The sequence below is a fragment of the Phascolarctos cinereus genome, unplaced genomic scaffold, assembly GCF_003287225.1.
Source record: "Phascolarctos cinereus isolate Bilbo 61053 unplaced genomic scaffold, phaCin_HiC Scaffold_5;HRSCAF=322, whole genome shotgun sequence".
Lineage (NCBI taxonomy): Eukaryota > Metazoa > Chordata > Mammalia > Diprotodontia > Phascolarctidae > Phascolarctos > Phascolarctos cinereus.
This window is the reverse complement of record NW_027555958.1, coordinates 318,059,276-318,085,706: the sequence shown is the minus strand read 5'-3', so window position 1 is coordinate 318,085,706 and position 26,431 is coordinate 318,059,276. Positions and strand designations below refer to the sequence as shown.

General features: G+C 47.7%; 1 protein-coding gene across 1 annotated transcript in view; it reads left to right on the top strand.

Annotated features, from left to right (window-relative positions):
* BCAS3 (BCAS3 microtubule associated cell migration factor) overlaps positions 1-26,041 on the top strand; it is a 766,782-nt gene extending 740,741 nt beyond the window's left edge. Inside the window, 3 exon segments of the mRNA XM_078156106.1 lie at positions 274-441; positions 9,376-9,441; positions 25,139-26,041. Of these exon segments, the coding sequence (XP_078012232.1) occupies positions 274-441; positions 9,376-9,441; positions 25,139-25,287 (383 nt within the window). The 3' untranslated portion in view covers positions 25,288-26,041.
* The last annotated feature ends 390 nt before the right edge of the window (positions 26,042-26,431 follow it).

Below are 26,431 nucleotides of genomic sequence, written 5' to 3'. Positions count from 1 at the left end.
CTGGCACATGCTATATGACCCCAGGCAAATCACTGCATCTCTCTCAGCCTCAGTTTCCTCATCTGTAGAATGTAGATAATAGTGGTATCTCCCTCCCAGGGGTGTTGTGAGGAAAGTGCCACATCAATGTGTTCTAATTGTTTCATTAATTTTCATATCATAATTGCTGTTAATAGAGCCAGAGGCCTGTGGGTAGAGGACTGGAGGGAAGGTGAAGAGGCATCCCCTGTGTGTGTCTTCATTCAGTGCAAGATTTCCCTCTCTGTGTTGCAGGTACCTTTGATCGGAGTGTGACCCTACTGGAAGTATGTGGAAGTTGGCCTGAAGGCTTTGGCCTCCGCCACATGTCCTCCATGGAGCACACAGAAGAGGGCCTCCGGGAACGGCTGGCTGATGCCATGGCTGAATCTCCAAGCCGGGATGTCGTGGGATCAGGAACAGGTATAAACTGAAGGCAGGCTGGAGGGTCTGCTTTTGGCAGTGATGCACACCCGATCGGCTTGTGGTTCTTCAGATTCCTCCCTTACCCCACCTCCCACCCCAACCCCCAGCCCCCAACCCCTGGTTAAAATGCTGCGTGTTGTCCTGTTTTTGGAAGCCATGAACGCGGAGCCCTCCAAGATGGGGCTGCTTCTCTGGAGGTTTCCCCTCCCACCTGGAACAACCAAAATAATAATACAAACTGGAAGGCGGTCACATCCTGAGCCCTGAGCCAAGATGAAGGCCTTGGGAATCCAGGTTTCTCCAGTAGCTCCCAGGGCCCTGACTGCAAGAGACAGAGGCAGAGTAGGGACCTGAGACCCAGGCCGTGCATCATCAGCCAGAGCTCAGCTGCATTCCTGGCAATCACCAGGCTAGGGAGGATAGCCAGGAAGGGGATTAAGATCCCTCTGAGAGTCTCCACTTAAGGATACTGCTTCTCTTTGTTTTCTCGCCTCCATAAAAGTTCCTGGGAGTGATGACCGCCGTGACCTAGGCTCTGCCATTGCTGAAAAACTAATACTAGCTGAGGAGTGGATGGGTTCAAATCCTGACTTGGCTGCTTTCTCCCTGTGTGACCCTGGGCAAGTCATTTAACATCTCTAGGCCTCAGTCTCCTCTGCTTGCTTGCCTGTAAAATGAGGTGACCTTTAAGGTCCCTTCCAGCTCTAACATTTGTGATAATCCTCTGATAATCCACACATACACTCCCACTCCCATGCACACTTAGAGGAGCGGAAGATGTGGCTATTTCTATAAAGTAACTGTGGGTTGCTACTTACTGTGTGTGTGTGTGTGTGTGTGTGTGTGTGTGTGTGTGTACATCCCTTCACCTTCCTAGCTGCCCATCTCATGGGTGGTTTTGAAGCCCTCTAGAACTAGTTCTGAAGGGGCTCTGCTTCCTAGGGATAGACCAGTAACACAGCAACGAGGCCCTCTTGGTTTTCCTAGGTGATGTCAGGAGGGTCATGCTCTGGCTAAAAGCCCAAAGACTACATGATGGTTATCAGTGTGCCTTGATACTGGTTGTCGTTGTCCTAGAAACTGCAGAAAAGTTTTGCCTTCCTTGGAGAAGGAAGAGGGGTGAAATTCAAAATGAGAAAAATCAAGAGACATTGGGAACATTTTTGGAAGGTACTAGGAAAGCCTCTCCCTTTGTGGAGGCAACCAGGTTGTTCAGGTCTTTGGGTTTACCTGTCAAACCTTCTGTCTTCCTTGCCACTCATTACTGCCTTCGGTATATATAAGATCCTTATAAAAGCATTCAAAATTTACAAGGCACTTTGAATATCCTGCAGCCCTGGGAGGTGGATTTTTATTTCCTTTTAACAAGTGAGGAAACTGAGATTCAGAGAGTTGCACAGTTAATAAATGATGGGGCTGTGATTAGAACCCAAGTCCTTTAAATTCAAATCCAGTACTTTTTCTACCATTCCATACTTTCCACTGGCTCATGAGTAATGTGTGGCCCCCACCTCTCCTTCCCCCCTTCCCCCACTTCCTTCCTAGGACCTCTGGAAGAACAGTTTTTCCCTGGACTTGACTGTATCAGCTTTTGGAATCTGGGCTAATGAAGACTGTCTCCCTTCCGGTGCCTTGCAACTTTTCCAGAAGCTAGTATGTTTCACCCAACTTCTATGAGCCATTTGCACACACTGCAGACTGGTCTTGGCCCTTTGTCAATCAGTCATTCAATTCAAAAAAATGTATGGTTTTGGGGTTTTTTCTGTATGTGTGTGCCAGGTACTGTACTAGGAGCTAAGGATACAAAGACAAAAAATAAATCCTGCCCTCAAGGGGCTTCCAATCTATAGTGGAGACAGTATGTACGTACGTCAGTATAGGGATAGGTACTGGATCTGTGATGTTATTGGTATAGGGAACTGCCAGGTAAGGAAACTCTCTCTACCAAGGTAGGTATCACTTTCAGGTAGTCTTAGAGAGTAGCCTGGATTATTGAGAGGTTAAATGACTTGTGCTGAGGGTTACACGAGCAGTATGTGTCAGAACTTGAACCCAGATCTTCCTGGCTTCAAGGCCAGCGTTCTCTCCCCTATGTCATAATGCCTTCCAAAGAATAACTGCGAGATATATACCAAATTACAAGATACAGAAAAAATAAAGAAAGTCATTTGGGGAGAGAGAGGGAAAGGCAGGATCCAGAACGACTCTGCGTTGAAGGTATCACTTGAGCGCAGTGATTATTCATTCCACAAGATTCTTGCCCTGCCTTCCCAAGTCCAGAAGGAATGGAGCAGAGATTCTTAATGCTTTTGTGTCTTGGACCCCTTTGGTAATCCGGTGAAACCGATGGACCTTTTCTCAGAAGAATGTTTTTAAATGCGTGAAATAAAATGCACAAGATCACAAAGATGACCAAAAACAACAACAAAATCACATTGAAAAACAATCATCACAATATTTTGTAAAGCAAGTTCATGGCCCTCAGGTTGAGAACTCCTGGGCTAGAACAACCACTAGCACAATCCTTTGTAAGGTCTACTCTCCTGTTCTTCCTACCGCCCACCCCAGCAGCTTCTCAGAGCACCTTACCCTGATGCCAGTGGGCTCAGTTGTGTGTGGTGGTGGGATTGGTGGGCACCAGTGAGTCGTGCTGAGTTTTTTGAGAGAGGTTAGCAGTGTTCCATCTGCCAGACAGCTCTGAGATGCAGTCAAATCATCATAGCCTCAATATGGTCCACAAAATAGAAAAAAAAAAGTGAGAAATCAAGATTCTGCCGTCCCCCTGATCAAAGAGATGAGACCATTCTTTGGTTTATGGGAGAACAGAATGGTATTTTCTCTCCCTCTGTCTTTCCCCCATTGTGAGTCAGTTTGGATAGCATTGACTATGTCTGCTATCTGTCTTTTCAAAAGAAAAATAAAATGGCCCAGGGCATACAGGATGGTACGTCAGGTAGAGTGCTACAACATCAATCTGTTGTCTTCCTGACCGTTAACAATCGTTAACAGTCTCTCTGCATTTGCACAGACTCCAGACTGACTATTAGCTCAGCAGCTCTGCCTTCATCCTGAAGTAAGAGCCCAATGCTACTCCTCGCTGGTTGTAGTGCCTTCCTAAGGAAGTGCCCCATATACACCCCCACGCACTGAAGACAGCAAAGCATCCAGGACCATTTAGGCAAGTAAGGACAAATCTTAGTGTCCCATGCTGGCAAACAGAGCAAGCTCTCTTTCCCTCTGATATCAGCCACTTCCCGACCCCCAAGCTCAGGACAGCCTCTTGAGATGGCCTGAAGGACAAATGGACAAGGCAGCATTCTCAAGTGGTTGATTGGCTCTGACATGCACTTAATGGCCAGAGATAAATAGATTCCTTTAATGCCTTACCAGTTAGGACATCATTGGCACGGAAATTTGTATAGTAATCAGGATTGATACACTATTTATAATGGTATCAATGAAGGATGTAGTCACTACCCTAAACTCCATTTGCTTTTGTCCTTGTAGCCCTTCATCTACAGATATCCCCATTACAATGTTGCTCACTACTGTGTGGATTCATATATAGCTGACGTTTATAGAACTCATCTAGCGTGGGTTCTTCAAAGCTCGGCCAAGAGCTGCATTCAGAATGGATAGCCCATAAGGTGTGTGTTAATCCTATCCACCAGTCATAACCTTTCAGTGACTAGCACAGTGCCTCTTAGGTGCATAATAATAAACATTTGATGAAAAATGAATGAATGATAGTGCTTCTTTGTATTGTACTTTGAAGCATGGCTTTCCATGGTGTTGCTGGCTCTACTAGTGTAATATTAGTCATCATATCATAGGTTTGATTTTTAAGAGCAGATTTAAAGAGGCTAGTTGATTACTCCTAGGCACTCTCCCTATATTATAAATATTGTCATGGCAGTGTGGTACAACTGGCTTCTTCCAAGCCTGGCTAGTTGGGTCTTAGAGAATTTAGCTTACTTTACATACAACATTGCATTTTTCTGTTAAAAACAGAAATATTTATTAAAATAACAATAAATTAGTTGCTCATTCTCATAGTTAGATTTTAAGAAAGAACAGTATTATGGAGGTAGACTTAAAGAAACACAAATACCTAAGCACATATTAAGTACCTTCTCTCTCTATCTAGACTTCAGCTCTTTCTTTTAACTGCTTAACTAACTTCTAACAACTTATTTTTTATGACCACTTTTCCCTTTTTTCTCTCATTTATAATGTCAAAAAGCCTGATTCTTAAAGTCTCCATGTTGCTTTTTGCTTTGTAGCCCTTTGGGCCTGCTAGCTTCCTCACCTGATTGCTAGCTGAATAACTAGTCTCTCTGAAGTTGAGGGAGCTCTGTTCTATTACACAGGGCTTTGATTCTTCTAGTAGATTTTTTTTTTTTGCAGAAAAGCATGGGGAAAAAAAAGTCTCCATTTCCCCACCACCATTTTTGTAAGTCTACAGGGCTCCCTCATTTGGAGCTTCCTTTTTGCTACACTCCTTTGCACAGAATGGTAATAAGGGTACTCCTGACCTATGTTGTATATTTCGCAATCTGGCTATGCCAGTTTTACAAACTGTTTTCATTTCTTGAAAAGGCTATTCCTTGTGAGCGATTTAATCAGTCTTTAAGTGCAGACACACAGTAGTTTCAGTCAACCAATGCTTATTAATTGACCCCAAAATGCAAGGCATTCAGCTAGATACTGTTTCTTCATACAAGCCTTAGCTTTAAGCTTAAAACAAACAAAACCCCCCCCCCCGAAACCTGAGGAAATAAATACCGTAGCTGAGATTCCCCCACAAAAATAATCCCAGTGTATCCTAGCTTGTCTTTCAGAGAACCTGAAAATGTTATCTGCTCTGTCATATTTTAAATTCTGAACAGCAAAATATTATTAATTGGGACCCCCCCTAGTTCAGAATCCAAGATAGTCTGATCTAGGCTGGGCCGAAGTTAAAGTTTTAGGAAGGAAGGGTTTGCTTATTAAATGAATAGTTGAACCAGGATTCCAGGTGGCTTGTTTAAACTCTGAGCTGTTTTCAAGTACATTAGGACCAGCCATTTGCATGTAAAGCAATCAATGTAGTCATCACAGATTATTTTCATCCATTCATTAAGTAGATCCAGAAAGGGCCTCTCTACTGGGTCATACTTTGTTAGCTGCTAGTTAGAGTAACCTTGAAAGAGATAAAACTGTATTCCAATTGAAACTGACTATAATTCAGATTTTTCTCCAGGGCAGGGATGCCTGCTCTTACAGGTCTCTTTGTGAAAACTGATGCTTCTTCAGCTATGTTCTCCGATTCGTGATACTCCTAGAATACCTTCTTTCCCGAGGCCCTCAGACCTCTTGGCAAACACCACCAGTTTTGAGCTGGTGACAGCAGGTTGGCTGAGCTCCTGACCTCTTCCCAGCTTTGCCATTGATGAGCCCATTCTGAGTCCTGGATATTTTTTGTCTGTTTGTTTGTTTGTTTGTTTGTTTTCCCCATATGGTAGCACCCAAGATGCAGGCTTAACTATTACATGTGATCACAAGCTAGCCTTAGTCAGGAAGCCTATTAACCACCAGAACTCCCCTTCTTCCTCAGCTGCTGCCACTTGGGACATCCCTGAATCTGTGGGGCTAAAGTTCCCACTGTTTTATGGGATCCTGGTCTCAGGATCTACTTGCCTCTTTCTCTCAGAGCTCATCCAGTTTGGGGTTGTCAGCAGTAGATTGGGTGGTGGCAAAAGGGGAAAGGAAGGAGCAAAAATCCTTTCCTCCACCCCTCAATCCCTATTGGTATTTATTTAGCACAGACTGTACTGGGTCCAAAAACAAGGCAATCCCTGCTTTCAAGAGCTTACTGTCTCCTGGCTTTAGAAAGCCTTTCTTCACCAAAAAAAACTGCTGTAAGGTAGGTAGAGCAAGCAGTATTCTCTTCACTTGGCAAGTGAGAAAATTGAGTCTCTGAGAACTTACATGGCTTGCCCGAGCTTACACAGGTGGGAAAGAGCAGAGGCCCGATGCAAACCCAGAGTTTTGGACTTCAAAACCAGTCCTTTCTGCTCTGTCAAGCTCTTCCTCAAATGTAAACATGTACCAGCCTTATCCAGCAGCCTAGACTCCTCTAGAGTCTAGGCCCTGTTGGAATAGAGGAACTCCCAGCAAGTGAAGAAGCGTGCCTGAGGCCTCCCAGATGGTCTCCCTCAGAGTGAGCCATGAGGGACCAGTTGGTGGTATTCCTACTTTAAGGGCCAGCCTGCTGATTCTTGTCTGCTTTTCTCCGATGAGATGCAACCAGTTTGGGAGGGCTATTACTTCCCTACGCGCTACCCATAGTCTTTGGGAAGAATAAATGTATTCCTTGCCTTTGAAGGAGTTTGTAGGTCCTCAAGAAACAGAGGAAGATGTGTGATCCTGGTCGTCATTTAACCTCTGTGTAACAGTTTCTTCACTTGTAAAATGAGGGAGTTGGATTGGATGGTTTCTAAATTTCCTTACCTCCTAAACTCTGACATTCTGATTCTTTTCCCAGCAGGATCATATGTCATTTACCCCCAAAATCCTGCATATAGCATTCAGCAGCATAGGTTGGTGCTCAGTACATGTTTGGGAATGAATGAATGAATGAATGAATGAATGAATGAATGAATGAATGAATGAAATCAAGACCACCAGATGGCACAGAGAAGGTAAAAGGAGCAAGGAAATAAAATATCATAGGGAAGATTATTATTGACCTTAAAGAGCAAACTTAGAAATCACCGGTCCCGATTTTGTGCTATTCCTAACTTTTTATTTTTCCCCCTCGGAAGCCCCGAACTGGATAGAAAATCTTTTCAAACCTTAGAAAAACCTATGGATTTTTGATTGGGGTGGTAAAGTTTTCTTCATATGCTTTGATGGGTCCCTTGTCAATAACTAGAGACCAGCTGAATAAGGACCATGTGTACACAGTGACTCAGCCATGTAGAGAACCTCATATGTCATGGTGCCCTCATGATGAAACGGTGTCCCAGTTAACGATGTTCTTAGAGATGTTCCCAGCATGAAAGGATGAATTTTTAAGGGACTTTCCAGCCCAAGGTAAGGGGGTGGGGGACGGCCACAAGAATGTGGAGGAAAAATGGGCAAATGTTGAATCGTTAATGACCTTGTCCAGCCCTAGAAATTTTTGTTGTTTTTTTAAAATTTTGATTAATTAATTGTTAGTAGAAATTTTTAGAAAAATGATTGACTACAAAAGGGAAGTCTTTTCTTTCTGTTCCTTCTTTCCTCGAAGATTTGCCATTTACAACCATCTTCTAGCCTCAGTGTTTCTAGAGCTGAGAGTGGTGGAAAGAGCACTAGATTTGGAGTCAGAGAACCTGAGTTCAGTTCCCATTTGTGCCCCTTTCTCTTTGGTTGATCTTGGACAAATCATTTGATCCTCCTATGCCTCAGTTTCTTCTTGTGTAAAATGGTGGGCTTAGACTAGATTGCCTCTGGGACCCCTTTCAAGTCTAAGCCAAGAGCACGGCTTGTTAAAATTTACTATCTTTCTCTTAGATCTTTTTTTTTTACATTCTAGAATCCTCAGAGCAAAATTTTGAGGCAAGCAGACTTCTCTCTCTGGAGTCATAGAGAAGAATGCTACACACATACTAAACAGAATGTTTTCTTTTTTAATTTTATGAACTTCTGTACTCTCAGGGCCCATATTGCGAAACTAAAGTAGATCAGTATCCCTAAAATGGCTGAAAGGAAGCAAAATCTTGATGTCTTTAACGTAATCTTTTGTGGGCCTTTCTGGGCACCCACACCCAGAGATAGCCTGAAGCCCATGGTTAGTTTGTGGATTTTTTTTCTCCCACTCTTACCTCCTCCCTGCCCCCTCACCCCCAGGCCTTGCTGGGCCCCAGCCATGGGGACGTTTTGAGGTCTTGCTAGTGGAAAAACACTGCTCACCTCCCACTAGCTCTTCCAGGCCTCGCGTGTCTTGCTGGGCTCTCACCAACCTCCCTCAAACTTTTCCCCACATGTATTTTATTTAGCGTAGCTTGATAGCTTTTAAATTCCACCCCTCTATGCTTAATTGAATTTGGGGAGAATACCCGTCTATTTGTTCCATTTGTTCAGGATGCTTTTTTCCACTCTGTGCCCTGTGAGCTCATCCTCCTGTAGTATTCCCATCATCTCCAGTCAGCCTCAGCATATACTGTCTCCTCCCTGACTTGTGTGGAGTGGTCCTAGGCAGTCTCTCTGTGGTGTATATCTTTGCATGCGCCTGACAACTGGCTTGACCTAGGCTGGCCGCTGTTAGGGAATGGACAGGGACCCCTTGAAAGGTTTGGAGCCTCTTTGGCTTCATATTTTATTCATCTCCAAGTCATTGAGAGCCAAACAAGGATACATTTAATGCATCATAGCAAATCTCGACCGGCATTCCCCAGTTTCCCAGGCAAGCCAACCAGCCATACTGTAAGGATGCTGCCAGGCGGGTTTTAACTCCATGACTTATTTCCTGGGAATCTTGGCCATTGGCCTGCCCTGACCACATACTGCCAAATGAGGCATTTATCTTCCTGCTGCCAGAAACCAAAAACTAGGTACAGAGTGGGCCAAGGTGGACCAGTTGCCAGCTCCCCTTCCTCCTGTCCTATCCAGGAGGGATAGGGACAGTTTGAGAGGAAAGGATGGAAAAATGGGTATAAAACCTCAGGGTGAGTTGAGGTCTGGGTTCTTCTCTTGGGGGAAAGGTATAATGGGCTCCAAAAGACATGAAGACTTGAGTGTTGCATCATCCTCCCCCCTCCCCGCCTCTCGCCACTTGAGGTCCCCAACAGCCAAACCAAAGCAGATAAACTGTCTGAAAAGGTGATTTGGTCCCACATTGTTTTATGTCTCAAAGATCTTTTTTTTTTCGTTTTTCTTTAAAGAAATATTTTATTTTTAATGCAGACACAGTCCTTGACGTAGCAGTAAAAAACATCACCGCCGAGAGACACATGGCTGTGAAATGTTTTGGTATGTAACTGCCCGCCTTCGACCCAGGTCTGACAGATGCACAAAATCAAAGGCTCTCGTCCGTATCAAGGGACCGCCCCCTGGCTGCTTGTGCTTCAGGAGCCAAGGGGGAGGGGGCTGGAGCTGGGGTGGAAGAGGGAGGAGGGTGAAGGGCAGGCAGCTGGCACATAGTCCTTTCTCACCGTCCTCACGGGCATGATGTGGCATTGAGGAGCTGGAGATAAATTGGTAGGGGAGCTGGGGAGGGAAGAGTTTTTTGAGAACTCCCCCCCCTCCTTAGGATGGAAGTCAAATTTAGGATTCTGTTGTGCAGAGCAGGGAGGTCACTAGGCTCTAATGCACTTACCATTGACTGCCCCTCTTGTAGTGCGTCTATTAGTGAGTAATTGGATTTGTACCTATTCATTTGCAGTCCCTGCAGGAGCTCTGAGCTGGCCCCCAGCATAATTGGTGCTGTCTCTATTTTTACATCATTAGATTAGCCCCGACTCCTGGCCACTTGTTGTCTGCGCTTGTCTGTCCATTTATACAACCTAATGTAACACAAAATTCATTACTGATCACATTACTTTCAACTCTGAAGCTAGCCTTGTGATAAACATTTGGTTAACCCCTTCCCGCCCGTGGGACAGGCCAGGAGGACAAATGCACTTCCACTCAGCAGGCAAATCAATATCTTAATACACCAAAGTGGAATTGCATTTCTAGATTTGTTATTCCTCCTGGAGGAGCAAATGGAAAGGCTGGTCTGCACCCGGCGGGATTGAATAATGAATGGGGCCCCGGCACCAGCGGCACGTCTGGGCCCCGAGCATAGAAGCCAGCACAGCATCAGCTGTCCCAGGGGCACCTCTGGAAGTCGTAGGGGCTTGTCATTTCCTCCTCCACCCTTTTCTGTGGGTTTACAGTCTTGGACTAGCATCCTAATGGCCAGGAATAGTGAAGCTGGGCCTGCCCTTTCTCTGGTCTCCCTCCCCAGGCTCCCTTTCTGTTGTTCTGCACAGGCCCAGGGAAGCCTCTCACTGTCTCTGTAAGTCCTTCTGGGGCCCCTGAGATGGCCTCTAAGCTGTGGGGGTGGCATCTCACAGCCGTTGTTTGCTCTGCTTGGACGTGCCCTGTAAGGGAAAGTCTATGGAAAGGGACCTGTGGTTGAGGCAAACCTATTTGCTGCCTTTATTAGTGTTTACTAAGACCTCGTCCAAACCCAGTGAAGTCTTGAAAGTTTGTTTACTGTATTATTTATTAGTTAAATTAATTAACATTGTACCCCCCCTTACCTCCAAGACACATGGGCCAAAACCCAGACGCCATGCGGATATTAAATTGAATCCAAGGGCCAAAAACTTTATGAACCTGTTCATAAAACTTACCTTTAAAAGATAAACCAAAAAACCAAGGGCTTGGTCACTCATACCCCTGTATCTTTCTGACTCAACCACGTCTATTTAAAGTCAAACAGCCTAGTAAAAAGAGTGCTGGACCTAGAGTCAGGAAGAAGCGAGTTCAGGTCCCATCTCTGACATTTGCTAGCTGTGTGATTCTGAGGTGCATCAACTTTTACCTCCCGGAACTTCAGTTTCCTCATCTGTAAACGGGGTATAATAATAGCTATGGCACCTGCCTAGAAAGACAGAGTGGCCTCAAAACCAGGAAGACCCAGGTTCGAGTCCAGCCTCCATCAAAGACTAGCTGTGTGAACCTGGACAAGCCATTCAGCCTTTTAGTGCTTCAGGTAACTGCCTGAAATGCTAAGTTGAAGAGAAGGGGCGTTTCCTTACCTGGGGGGGGGGTCCCTGTACTGGTGAATCAGAGTCAATCTCTACCTGTCCAGAAGTGCTGTTGTGATGAGATAATGCATGTAAAGCACTTTATAAACTTTAAAGGTGCTACATAAATGTCGATGATGATGATGATGATGGTGATGATGATGGTGATGATGGTGATGTCATATGGAACCTGTGGGTTCAGCACACAGAATGACATGATTGGGCAGACAGCCGACAGACCTCAAGCAGGTGCCTTTGGCTGAAGCTCTGAGCTGTTAGAGAAAGAGGGCAGGGTTGAAAAGGGGCCTCCTGTTTTAAGGGGCAGCAAGTTAACTGTTTCCTTTTACAAAAGCACACAGCTGCCCACCACTCCACCCATCCCTTTTCTGTCTCTAAGGAACAGCCACACCAGCTCCAAGTCATTAGCCTGAAGGGCTGTTTATGTCGAAAGGAAAAATACCCCAAGTTATTGAGAAACCCTCATAAAGCCTGCACTGCGTTCATTAGGAGAAATAGACAAGTAGACGGGGAGGAAGTCAAATGGAACCTATTACATTCAAGCCATAAATCGCTAAGTAATAGAACTGTAAGCAGAAGACACTGGGTTGGATAAGTCTCTGTGACCAAGGCAGATTCTGGGAGGGAGAGAGGGAAGGAGAGATTAGGAAGATGGTGGACTTCTAAGTCAACAGGAGGTAAGAGGGATAAAGCCATTTGTACTCACCCAGGGCTACAGGGCCTTGGGTTTTGGACAGCTCACTCTACCCATTTGAGAGAAGCGTGTCCTAGAACTCCCTGAAAGCAGAAAAAATCCACAAACGCTTTGCTGAATTTCAAGTTCATTCTCAGGCAGGAATGAGGAGGGCCAGAAATGGGGTCTTGCCTCCAAGGGATTCAGAAGAGATCAGAGATTCTTAGAGGTAACAGGGGAAGAAACGCAGAGCCCCAGAGGGGATTGGCCACATTTCCTTGTGTTCCTCATACTTCCTCCATTACTGTATGTGATTTCCCTCCAAAATTGGGCCAAGATTGGTTGACACTTCTCTGGCTTTGTTTGTAGGAAGGGTAACATCTCCTGAGTGTTCAGTTAGGAATCAGTTGACTTGAATCTGAAAATCCAATCTTTGCCATATGAAAGTCACCCCTCACCCTGTCTCTACCACTTTTATGATGTTTAGCAAGTCAGTGAACCTTCCTGAGCCTCTATTCCTTCAACTGTAAAATGAGACGTCTGAACTAGATGACCTATAAAGCTCCTTCTGTCCTCAATCCTTCCCCCCAATATAGACACGATTTCAGGGAATTGTCGAGTGATCATGAAGCCAGAATGAGCCAAAGTAGCCCTGGGGAAGGATCACACACACACACACACACACACACACACACACACACACACACACACACACAGAGCAATCATGCAAGCTATATCATTGAATCCCGAATTGCTGCTAACATTCATTTATGGGCTATGCCAGGAAGCAAGCTCCACCCATGGGTGACTAGGGTACTGTAGGTCTCTTCTGCTTTGGCACCATTATCTGGGAGCCAGGCAAAAGCCTGGTAGGGAAGGAAGGACCCCCACCCTTTTTTGCCCTGTACCCCCAGAAGGCATAAATTTCACAACTTGCTAAGATTGTTTTTCCATAGCGTCCTCAGGTAAGTCTGAGGATCCAAGGACTGGCTCGGGACCACTAGACTATCACCTCTGTGGCAGTAGGGCAGAACAGAGGAGGGGTGTGAGGGGGGGAAGGAAGCTAGCCTGTCTATCCAGTGGTACATTTTAATTCCTTAGCCTTAATGGAAAGGGGGGAAAAAAGGAAAAAGCCACATCTTACTGAATTCTTGGCCTGCGTTATTGAGAATTTAATTATGTTGGGGCATTTGAATGAGAACCAGATGAGGTTCAGGCAGGCCAGGCAAGTGTTCAAGACGTGCGGCGTCTTTCTTAAGATCCAAGGGCCCAGTGCCTCCTCCACACCCCCGCCTCATGCCCCATCGAGGCTGCGGTGTGGCTCAGATGAACCAAAGTGGACCCTCCTGAATCTGGTCACTGGGGCTAAAGGAAGAGAGGGAGATTCAGGCATGGTAGCCAAACATCTGGTCTGAAGAGAGGGTCCCAAGCCCCCTCCTCCCACTGTGGCTGCTTCCCTCCATTAGACTCTTCATATCTTCCCAGGACCTGGGCCTTATTCCTGGCCTTTCCTCTCTCTCCTCCTCCCCCCTCCCCCCTAAGCCTGCACACTCGGCAATCTCGGCAGATGTGCAGAAATCGTCGTGCAGCCTTCCTCCCAGCTAAACATTCTTTCTGGCAAGGTATGCCTGCTATGTTGCTAAGACCCTGTGTCTCCCAAAAAGAGAATTTCCTTGAGTCTCTGGCTCTGCTTTTGTGCAAATGAGCTGCAGGAGAGGAGGCAGAAAAGTGGAAGGTGCATTTCAGCTGTCTAGAAATATACTCTCAGGCCCATGCCTCTTGGGAGGGTGTGGGAAGCCTCAGTACCTCAGGGAGACTGTATGTGACTAGTAGGGCTGGGCAGGGAAAGACCAGGAGTAACAAAGTTTATTTTGCAACCATAAAATCACAATAATAATAAGATTTTACATTTATTTGCATAGTACCTCAAATCCTCCAACATGCTTTTCCCATTAATAATAATTAACATTGATATAGCACTTTCAGGCCTACAAAATACTTTATGAATATTTTCTGATTTTATCTCACAACAGCCCTTGGAGGTAGGTGCTATTATCCTCATTTTACAGGTGGGGGAAAGGAGGCAAAGAAATGTTAAGTGATTTGCTCAGGGTCACAAGTGTGTGTGACAAGATCTGAACTCTGGTTTCCTGACCTCAAGTGTAGTACTCTGTCTTCACCACAATCCTGTGAGTAGGACAAGACAAGTATTAGCCTTAGTTGACAGATGAAGGAACACCTAGAACAGCAGCCAGCAGAGCTAGGACTCTGAGCCGGTCTCCTGATTCCCAGCCAGTCTGCTGATCTTGGTTTCTGACACTATAGAGCCTAGCTTAGAACTTCTCCTGAGCTAGAGAGCTGACCAGTAAACATGACTTTAGCCCAAGCCAGGAAGGCCCACAGAAACTCAGCAGCACAGCCTCCTGTTCTACTTGGACTAACCTGGCCTTTTGTATATTAATTGGTAATGTATATTAAAAGGTAAGGTCAACTTAGGTATTAATCAGGGTTCAATCAGATGCCCATCAGAATTCTGGGATTTCACCAGTATGGGGAGTGGCAGGCTGTAGTGCCTTTCATTCCTTGGTAGGCAGTTTTCACAGGTTGCTATAGCTAGAAAGTGTAATTGCTTTAGGACCCCCCTGAGTGAGAAGTCCTTTTGGACTTCCCTGGGAAGAGACAGAAAGGCCATAGCCAGGCCCAGGCTTCCTAGTTCAGTGGGACCCTCAAGGGCTTGTGCTCTGCTGGTGTGGCCTTCAGCAACCAGGGGCATCTCCATGCCTCAGAGAAGGATCTTAGTGGAGTGAAATGTCTTCACTGAGTCTAAACATAATCCTGGAAGAAGCCTGAGCAGATTAACCTTCCATATCTCCGGCTATTACCCAATGTTATTGTTCCCTCTGCTGCTTTTCTCTGCCTCTTCTCAACCCAATTTCCCTTCTCCTAACCTTTGTCCCTCCTCCCACTTCTCTCTACCTCCCACTTTCCTCCAGTCCCTGCCATCATACCCCTACCTTGCTTTCTCCCCACCCCTCACCCCAACCCTGTCATCTTACAGGATACTGCCTCCTCTAAGATCAAGAAAATTAAATACAGAAGTCATTGGACTGTGAATGTAGAGCTGGAAGGGACCCATTCACTTTACAGATGAATAAAATAAGGCCCAGATACAGAAAATTTTGATTCTTTGGTGCTTAAGGAGCCACCTCTGATCACCAGTCAATAAAAGTTTATTAAGTACTTATTGTGTTCCAAACACTGTGCTAAGCTCTGGAGATGCAAAGAAAAAGCAAAAAATGGTCCTTGCCCTCAAGAAGCTTACATTCTAATGGGGGAGACAACATATACATAAACAGACATATACAATGTAAGACAGAGTAGTGGGAAGGTAGTCTTACAGGCAGGGGAAGGCACTACCAGGTTGGGAGACTGGAAAGGGCCTCCTGCAGAATATATTTGAGCTCAGTCTTGAAGGAAGGGATTCTAAGAGATAAGGCAAAGTAGGAAGGGCATCCCAGGCTAGGGGCATAGCCAGTGCAAAGGCCCACAGATGAAAGATAAAGAGTTGCATGGGAAGAAGAACAAGTGGGGGAATCGGAGCAGGCACTAATGTGTAAGAAGACTGGAAAGCTAAGAATGGGCCAGGTTGTGAAGACCTTTAATGCTAAGTAGATGAGTTTATATTTGAGTCTAGAGGTACTAAGGAGCCACTGGAGTTTATTGAGGAGGAAGATGACATGTTCAGATATGTGTTTAAGGAAAATTATTTTGGCAGCTTGTGTGAAGGACGGATTAGAATGGAAAGAGAGGAGAGGGTGACCATGAACCTAGGTGACTGGGAAAACAGTAGAAATCCAGCAATAATAGGGAAGTTCAGGAATGCAGTGGGATCTGTTTTGGACATAATAAATTTGAGCTGCTTATAGGATTTCCAGTCCAAAATGTCCACTAGGAAGTGGGTGATGTGAGACTTGAGCTCAGGAGAGAGACTGGGGCTGGATTATAGATCTGTAGTTCATCTGCTTAGAGATAGGCAGAGATATGGGAATGAACAAGACCACCAGGCATGGTGAGGAGAAAGAAAAGGGCCTGGGACAGAGCAGGTGTAGCTGTTCTTGAAGGGGTTTCCAAATTCTTTTCTCTTTTTGAGTTCTGAGTGTGTTATCTCTCTCCCTCTCTCTCTCTCTCTCTCACACACACACACACACACACACACACACACACACACACAGAGTTTAGGATACCTGTTCCTCCCCCCTTGTATAGGAAGAGCTGAGGATCAGCAAGTGGAAGATGCCTTACAGAGCCACTCCTCCACTGTGTCTTTGGAAGGCAAGTCCACCTTGTCTTTTTCCAGTGTCATTTGGAGCAGTGAAAGCTCAGAAGAGCCTCAGGCAGGTCAGAAGGAAGTCTTCTACCCTCCTGTAACCACCAGGTTTCAGTGTAACATCTCTAGCAAGTCTGGCAAACTTGAGTTTGGTGGGGTGACATCCCTGCTCATCTGAGCTTTTAGTTGCCCAGGAGGCAGCTGAGAAACTAAGAGTTAGCGTTCCTTTGTGTTCTTGGCCCTCAGCCTAGTTCATTATGGCTCTTGGTTCTCCTGTATTAGAAATTGGAGGTCAGGCCTAAGGGCTGAGGTGTGAATGAGGGAAACCAGCTTGGGGGTAGGGACCGCTTTTCAGGCACACCTTAGGTACTTCGGAACCCCAAAAGGTTGGCTCCAGCCCAGAGAGCAAATGTCTGATTACAAGTAGAGGGGCCGCAGATGGGCTGCCGCCTTTCCCGGGAGAAGGGAGTAGTTATGGCTGAGGTCACCGTCGAGCAATGTGAATCTGTCATTGCAGCTATCTGACCATTTTCCTGGTGTCTTCCAGGTACTCAGCCTCAGGTACTAAGCTGCAGAGATAACTAGGCCAAAATGACTGCCCCTTGGAAGCAGAAGAGCAGAACTGAGAACTAGCTGTTATCAGCACATGGTGATAGGTGCTTTACTCCCTCACCCCCCACTTCAAATTCATGCTGCCTCCTCCGCTAGCTGTTTTACCAACTGGAGTCCTAAGAATGCTGCTGGTGTGAATGAAAAACCCTTGCACAGGAGAAAAGTTCATCCCAGATGCAAATTTGTTCTGTGAAGTTTAGATTCAGTCAGAGGGCCACACTTGAGGACCTACAGGGCCATCTGTGGCCTCAAGGCCTCAGGTTCCCCACCCCTGCCCCAGAGCTTTTCTCCTTGGCTAGGATCTCAGTTAGTGGAGTCGCAGATTGGGGAAAGGCAGTGTCTGGCCAGGGTGGTAGGAGGAGCTGATGGCAAAGTGAAAAGAGCAGCTTTGAGACTGCTGTCTGAGGGATGGGCCTGAGATTAGGTCTGGTGGAAGTGCTGGGAGCCATTGATATGTTGAGCTCTATCACCACAGGGCCACAGTGAGTAGGCTAGCCACTATTTGGCCAGTATGGTGGATTTCTGTGGCTTCTCAGCCCAGAAGAGGTGACGAGGGCCAGTGGGAGAGAGACAGAGAGGTATAGGGACACACAGAGAGAGCCCTTTGGGGACCACTACTGCAGAACTGCTCAGGGCTCCAGAGGGTGGGGTCACAGTAGGGCAGTGTTGAGAGAAGGGAGCCCTCCTGAGGGCTAGCATTCCTGCCTACATGCAGAGAAGAGCCGTGGCCCTCTCCGATTCACCTTCTTTAGCTGTCTGTCCTTTTAACCTCCTGAAAAGTGCTCTGAGGGTTGAGACTGGCTTGGGGTTTCTGAGAGAAGACAGGAACAAATGGCTCTTTCACCAAGCTAAACCTTCACGACCAGTTGGGGGTTTTGGGCATCCTCCGTGGCCCCAGCAAACTCCCCATTCTGTTCCATCTCAGATTCAGAACTTATAACTGCCCTGTCTCCCAGAGAAACCCCTTCTCTCCCACTCCCACATCACTCCCTATGTCCTCCTCCACTCTGATAGTATTAGCTCTGGAATCCAGTCACTTGCCAGGGCAATGAAGACTTTTCTGGAGTTTGAGAGTTCATTTAAGGAATAGGTTGTAACACAAACGGGGAGTAAGCCCTTAGTGAATGAGCCCCTTTCTCTGCTCACCCTCTAAGGGAGTTTGGCCTGACCCCATATCCAAAGGAATCACAGGCCCAAGAAGACCATGAAGTATAGTTTCAGAATCACTCAGCCTTCCCCACAGAGCTCACCCCCCAAATCCCAGAGATCTTTGCTGCTGCCAGGGTAGGGCCAACTGAAGCGGAAACTCTGAACTTTCTCGGCCCACTGTTGCACCCTTACCTCTACCCTGCAGGCTAGTCAGGCACCACTAGCGCCAATGAGCCTCGAATAGTGGGGGTTGGGGAGTGAGGGCAGCAGGGCGCTGAGGCCAGCAATCAATGAGTCAGGACAGGATGAGAAATTTATTTTACAGCTTCTAGGAGGGCATTTGCAAAGAGAAATAGAAGAAAATTAAAAGCTATAAACAAATACCTGCCACCCTCGTTCCCTAGGCCATTTCTTGATTAAAAGGAGAAAAACTGTAGGACACCTGGGACACTCAGGACTGGTGAGGCCAACCTGGCATGGGCCCTAGGCTGCGGGGACACCTGCTGGTGAGGGCAAATGGAGAGAGAAAAGTCCATTAAGGTGCTTTTTCTCTCCCCCCACCCCTCTTACCTGGGCACCACTGCTGCCTTTCTGGGACTCAGGGCAGATCCCAAGACACACAAAAGGGATAGGAAGCTTAGTGTACAGTCTACCGTGGATCTCGGGGTGAACCTGAGATATGGAGTGAAATAAGGCTCCCTTGGCCATGATATGTCTCTTTCTTGCCCCCTTTCTTCCCCATCCTTTCCACGTGTTGGAATGGGTAGGTTCTCAGTTTGTTTTCCAGGGAGTTGGGGTTGGGGTGGCCCCAGTCCATGCAATACAAACCAAACACCCTCCTAATCCCTTTAATGGGCAACACTGGAGGCTATAAACCAGCCTGACTGGAGCCTCAGCAGCAGTGAAGGGCAGGAGGCCATGAGCCCTGCAGCTGCTGCTCTTGCCTCTGCCCTCTCCTTCCCCACATAGGCCAGCCTGAGCCTTTACAGTCCTGGGGGATGCACCTTGGCTGGCCCAGAGGGATAGAAGCCCCCACCTGCAGGCAGCTCTGCGTTCTCAGTTCCTTCCCATTCCTCTCTGCCTTCTACCAAATGGAACTGACAGTTCTGGAGGTTCAGATTTAGACCTAAGGAGGGACAGGAGAGATAGCTAGGCCTCACCCCCTTCCCCCACCTGAGTTCCTGGCTGGCCAGACCTGTACTTATCCATCCACCCACAGAGAGGCCCAGGGGTTTCTGACTGAATCTAGGTAATGACTTTCTAATCCCATGCTGGGGGTGCTTTAAATGTGTTTCAACTGAGCAGTAGAGGGCTGAAGGAAATCTTGGCCTGCCTCTTAAAAGTTCTGGATTTCAGGGCTAGTCCTACCTGCCCCCACCCCACCATGGACACACCTCAGCCTGACCCTGGTAGATGCTGCTGTTCCAATACCGTAACTTCCGCAGACTCAGACACCCTAGGCCAGTACACTTTGAAGATTCTGTGCTGACAGTTTATGAAAAGAGGCATGTATAAGTTCTTTGTGTCAGCACACTAGCCTTCTGAATGGCTCACTCCTCTGGCCGGCTCTGGGACCTAGTGTCATGTACCCTGGAAGCTCAGGGGTGGCAGATGAGCCTTCCCAGATCCCTCCTGGCATCTCCAGACAGCTGCCCAGCTGGAAGGGATGGATAGAGGGCTCTATGTGACCCAGACTTTGACAGACTTTGTGAGCAGGTGAATCTGGAAAAAGAGAAAAAGAGAAGGAAGAACCACAGGGCAGGCCAGATGGGAGCTGGGTGTTGAGTGTCAAGGGAAAGGACATGGGGTGGGGGGAGCTAGGACACATCATGGACGGGTCCTGGGCAGGGGAGCCCTACTGTGTTTTCCCTGGACACTGAGTAAATATGCCCCTAGAGAGACGTTCACAACTGAGGCTGGACCTTTTAAGATGGAATGACCCTGTCAAGGGCCCCTTGGACCCTTACTTTCCTTGCAGACATTTTTCAGGCCTGCAGCTTTTGGTTCCAGGGAAAGGAGAGAAAAGTAACTAGACCCTGAATGAGAGCCTGTCTTCATGTGCTCCTTTTCCATCCCTGCCACCCTTCTCCCTGAGCACCTGCCCCTGCCAGATAGAATCCTCCTGTCTGTAGGCAGACATTTCCCCAGGTTTGGCATCCTCACGGGTCAGCCCTCACTCCACATACCACTTCCAGAAGGGCTTTGGATTCCTCCTCAGATATGTGTAAAGGGAGGATGCCATTGAGAGGCAGGGACACTGGCAAGGGCTGGAGCCTTGCCTGCCCTCATGCGCCCATACCTGAGTCCAGAAAGGTTAAGCAGAGACAGCCAGCAGAAACAGCAGGTCAGGCCTCCCAAGGCAGCTGTAGCCTGCTATCTCTGGAAGAGCCCATGTGTAACATTTTTATATATATATATACACACATATATATATATATATATATACATATATATACATATATATATACATATATATATATACATATACATATACATACATATATATATATATACATACATATATATATATATAAAACTTCCTTGAAGATTCACATTCCCTCTCCCAGACTCTCTCTTCTTCTCCTCCTATCAGTCTGTGTGTAAAACTTAGCCCAGTTCCTCTTCCCCCATGAACTCTAAATCCCAGACCCATTCTCTATTCTCCGAGACCCTGAGAAGGGGCCTTTTCCCCATCCCTGGCTGTCTCTCGGGTACCTTTGCATCATCATTCTACATTCCAACATTCCTCAGTGCTGGGGGTTTAGGGCAGCCAGGGGCTAAGGACGTAAGTCTTAGTTTCTGCCCTAAGTCTTTGGAATGTCCAGGCCTCAAAAACTCCTATAAGTGATGGGCTAGGCAGAGGTCAACATAATGTTCCCCCTACGATTGCCCGATATCTCTGAACACTTCTCCATCCTCTGACCTATGCCTGGTTCCCAGGGACAGCCATCTTTCCTGCCTGCACTCTGGCCCTGTACATGCCCATCTAAGACTGACTCTGTAGGGAGTCAAGACCTCTTGATCCATTGCTGAACCTTGTGGGAGACTGGTTACAAGACCCTGAACTAGTGACATCACCCCTTTACCCCTCCCATCTTGCAGATGGGGAGAATGGCATCCCCTGTCCCCCCAACCTCCATGGGCACAAACTATGTCTGGAGCCAGGTAATAGGATTACTTTCTTTCTGAGCCCAGTTTACTTTTCTGGAAGTAGTTGTTACTCCCAGTCACTTGGGGGGAGGCATTGTTAGGGGATGGGATGTTGGAGAAAGCTGATCTCCAGCAGCCCCAATGGATGGTGTACATTATTCTCTTCCTGAGGGACCCCCTGTGGATCCCTGGAGACAAGCAAGGGCGGGAAGTTTGGTACACGGTGTGCTATGGCTTACAAGATGCGACCTCCCGCCATAGCCTTGGGAGGGAGAAGGAAGGAGGGAAAAGGAGGCCCAGCCTGTGCTATGTCCCTCATCATACACACCTGAAATTTCCCAAGAGAATAGGCTGACCCCATCTTGCCTGCTCCCTCCCCCAGATTAATCACTGCATGTGTTTGGGAGTAAGCTGTGATACCCTGCTCCCCTTCCCCAACTTTGCACTCCTGCCCCATCTTCTTTATCATACTGCTTCCATCTTGGAAGCCTTCCCAGTTGGTCATCCCCACTACTCCCCTCCCAGGAGTTCCTCACAGATCCCTACATGCATGGCAATGTCCTCATGGATGGAAATTCTCCATAAAGCTTCAGAACTTCCAAGTTTGACTTCCTTCTCCTGACACCCTTGTATACCTGCTTGCAAAACGAAACCAAACCTATTTGCCTCTTTAGCTATACCCATATCTCTTCAAAATAGATGCCTCAATGCTTTTCTTTTCAAAAGGGAAAAAAAAAGGAAAAAAAAAACAATCTCATCAGCCCAGCGTTCGTGAACAACCCTCCAATAACAAAGCATTGTGCGTGCGTGACGGAGGAAGGTAAGGCAACCTTTTTCCGTTTCTAGCTTACTTAACCAGGGCTGGGTGGGGCAGGGGATGGAAAGAAGTCAAGGACCGAAGCTGGCTTCCCCCACACATGTACTTCCTGCATCTCCCTTGGGCCTTCTAGGAGAATTCCCTGGAGCGTGGCCAGGGAGCAGCCAGTTCCCTGCATCCTTCATGATTGGCCTAGTCAGGGAATGGAACCTCAAGTCTCGAATTCTCCTCCATGTCCCCACTCTTTCAGGGTTAATGGGCTGGACATCCTGCTGATGTTGGCAGCATTTTGGGGGCCCTCTTCTCCCTTCCTTTCCCCAATCTCTCCTCCCCCCAGTGGTTTGAAATAGGCTCATGGTTTTATGCAGTGTTCTCTGGTTGGCACCATGGGGTGCGGTTGTCCAGTCATCTGCCGAGGGAGCAAAACTCCAAGTCTTTGAGCTGCCTCAGTGAATCCTGCTTCCCTCCGCCTTCTTCTTTGTGGTTTGTTCACTAGAATGGCTAAGCGATCCAGTCCTTAGTAGATGACAGAGCATCTAGGGGACAGCACATTTGCCCTATAAAATTCCCCCAGGCTGAAGCGACTGGCCATGTGGTAGGGGCAGGAAGGGCGGCCTGAGACATAGCAGTCCCACTGGTGCTTGTTCACCAGGCATGGGGATAGCAGCTGTCCAGAGAGTGACTGTCAGAGGCCCAGCCCTGTCCATCTGCTTGTAGACCCAGCACTGGGGTGGGGGTGGGGGAGCAGAGGGGAGGGGGAGATGTGCTGTCTAGGCCTGGGCTCTCTGCTTGTCTGTTTCTGAAGCACCTTGTCCTGGGCATGCTGGCATTCCTCTTCTCTTAATGCCCTAAACCTTCCTCTACCCTGACCCTTGCTGATGTTTGGAGGATGATAAAGTTCCTTCTTCTCCTAGGTACTGACCCTAGGAAGCATGGAGTGGGGGGAGGGAAGGAAGGTGAGAATCTTTCAGCATCCTCCCTACTCCTCCTGCCATGAACTCTTCAGCTCATCTCCTTGCTTTGCCAGCCAGTCTTCCTCCCCCACCCCCCACCCCCAACCCGCCATCTTGGTACAAAGAAAGAGAAAAGACCTGGAGAGGTTTCAGAGTGCTGGGAAGGGGGGAGGGGGTGGCAGGGAGAGGGTGTGTGACCCTCTCCCCCTGCTCATATCTCCCTGAAGCTCTTGGCTGGTTGCCTTTCCTGGTTTGCATCTGAATTTCCTTCTCTTTTTCTCTCTGTTGTCCACAGCCTGTGCCTTATTGGTTGGGATAGGGATGAGTGGCAGTGTGGGGACAGGGGAGAGATGGATAGCTGAGGGGAAGTAGGAGATCAAACCAACTGATTGCCTTGTTTCTGCCCCCTCCCTGCCCCTCACTTTGAAAGACTAAGCTGGGCACTGCCATCCAGAGATGGTGCCTGGAGTGTATTCAACTTTCATCCCTGGGACCTGAAACTACCAGAACCAACTGTAAACTCACTGCCTTCCACAACCACCCCTACTCACTTAACTGCTTTCATTCTACTACAAAAGTTGCTGAGGCTCTTGCATCCTCGCACCCACCTAATAATTAGCTCCCCTTTTCATCCATCTCCTTATACTGGCCCTATGCTCCAATGCTGTATAATCAGTCCTGGAGCCATGGCAGTTCTACTCCTAGGATCCTTGCAGACTCCTCAATTCCAGTCAGAGTTTCTTAAACAGTGATACAGGGACCCCTGGGGGTCCCCAGGACACTTTCAGGGAATCCTCAAAGTCAAAACTTTTCATAATAGCATTGAAGGCTATTAACCACATAAACAAAAGCTCTTTGGGAGATCCTCAATAATTTGAAGAATGAAAAGTGGTCCTAAGACAAAAAGTTTGAGAACTACTCATCCCAGGGAAGGAAATATAGAGCCCTTGACTCTTCGGATACTGGTGACAGATAGCACTGGCCTGCAGTGCTTCTCTGCGGTTGTGGCCCCACTGCTGCCTGCTTGGCGCCTGGGCAGGCTTTGTTTGACCAGTGGTGTCCAGCCGGAGTCAGGGCCCCTAAGCAAAGGCAGCTATGCATGAGAAGCAACCAAAGGGCCCGGACCAGACAGGATAAGTACAGCATCGGCGTGGGTTTGGCCACTCCTCGCTGATTGAAATTACTGCCTTGACTTCCTGAGCTCATGGCACTGGGCAGGAAAGGAGGCCGCCTTGCAGTGGGGTTGCTTGCTGACAGGGTATGCTATGGGTCAGCTTCTTGCCAGGCTGACATGATGGCACATGGTGGGTAGCCACAGCGAAGTGGGGAAAGAACCTGGGTGTACCATAACAGAGCCCAGAGAAGGGGACCAGGATCTGAAAGGGAACTTCCATACCCTACTGGGAATGTCTGAGTGCCCTACGTCTCAGCCCCTATGTTCTGTCAGCAGCCACCTGGAGAGGAGAACAGAGGAACCTTAGCAGCTCTGTGGTTATCTATTCACTTGTATGTAACTTCCGCCTATCTCCCTACCACTTAATCCTGTTCTCCCTATGGTGGTAACAAGAGGTTTTCCAGGAGGTTCCAAAGATGAATTGAGCAAATGGTTGACAGGAGGTGGGATGAGTGTGTGTGTGTGTGTATGTGTGTGTGTGTGTGTGTGTGACAGACAGACAGAGAAAGGCAACCCAGTAGCAGAGCCACCCTCACTTAGGTGCTCCTCTGGGGCTAGGAAGACCCAATAGGCAAAGTGCCACAGACTGGGGTTGGCATGGTAATGGACCTATGGACTTTGAACCTTGTACTAAAAGTGGATATATGTGCATTAGGAGAGTGGGAAAGGAAGGAGGGAGCTATGATTGATTTGTCCCTCCTTCAGACACTATGGTCCCATTGCTATACACAGGGCACAAGCTGAGCTGATAACCAGGGCCCTTCTTCTCTGCTGGAGAGACTGTTCATGTATTCCTCCATATTCTGCAGCCTGCATGGATGTACCTCTATATGCACATGCATGGATCTAACCATGTTGGCCTAATGTTGGTGCCCTACAGTGAAGCCAGACCTCTGTCTGGGACCCTAAGCTCCAGATCAGCTTCTGGTGGCTTCCAGAGGCTTCTGAAGAGACAGCAGTGAGACATCCCAGCAAACCCCTGGCCCTTCAGGGAGCAGCTCTCCCTCCCACCCCTCAGACTGTAGTCATGACCTGGCTGTCTTCTCTTTCTTTTGCAGAGCTCCAACGCGAGGGAAGTATTGAGACTCTGAGTAACAGCTCCGGCTCCACCAGTGGCAGCATCCCACGCAACTTCGACGGCTACCGGTCTCCTCTCCCCACCAATGAAAGTCAGCCCCTCAGTCTCTTCCCCTCCGGCTTCCCTTAGCCTCCTCTGACAGTAACAACTCTACTTCCAGCCAGCCTGCCCCCTGAGGAAGTTTCTTACTCCCAGGGACGGGAAGACCCAGGCTTGGTTACATTTTCCAGCATCTGCTGTCCTTCCACTGACCACCCTACCCAAGCATACTGATGAAGAACCCAGCCTGTTTCCCCATCTGTCTGCTGTGATAAGAAGAGACAGCCACTGAAAGTACCTGATGGCTCTATGGCTGCTCTCCCTCCCTCTTCAGCGTGGCCCAGAGGAGACCCTCTCCAGAAGCTCAGTTCCACCCTCATTGTGGCACATGTTACACACTGGATCTGGTTTTGTATTTTCTAACCAGCGAAGGGGACAGCCCACTCATGGGCCAGCAGCAGAGCCCAGAGCTCCAGAGGCTGGGGGTAGAGAGAAGATGGATTGAGTTGGGCCTAGAATCTGGCTTCTCTACGCTGGGTGGCCACCGTCCCTCTTTCCTCTGATATAACAAAGCATTGCTTTGCTGTTTTCCTTCACCCATTTCCCTCCCGTTGCCACATGAACTGAGGCCAGGAGTATTATGGAAAATGGAGGAAGAAAGTTGTCTGTTTTTTCCAACCCTACTGCCCCTTTGGCTCATGGGAAGAATTGCTATTTCTTACAATCCCCTGTTTTGTCCTAATCCTGTATTAAGATTCAGCTCCTCTATTTGGTGAAGGAAGCCATGGTTATTGAAACTCTGTAAAGAAGTGCACGTCTTGTCCAATAAATCAAGCTGAAATCAGGTTTTGTGTCCCTGAGCTGGTGAGGCGTGCAAAGGGGCTCCTCCCCAGGGGGTGGACTGAGCCCTGGGACACAGGTCCAGCTTGTCTCCGTCACACATATCCTTGTGGCAAGCCTTGGTTCTCTGGAAACATGGGGAGAGGGGGAAGTAGGATTAGGAGGTGGGGAGAATTATTGACTTTTGACTCTGGCATATGGGTCCTGGTCCTGCTTTGAGCACTCTCCACCTCCTTTCTCTTCTCTTCCCAGAAAAGGATGAGGCCTACATAAGCTTTGGACTCCTTACCTCTCATTAAGGCAGACTTTGACATGCTGAGCCAAGCTGGTGAGAGAAAGTAGGCCAGGGCCTAATGCTTATCTATGTGATTGGAGTTGGACTTTTTGGGGGAGG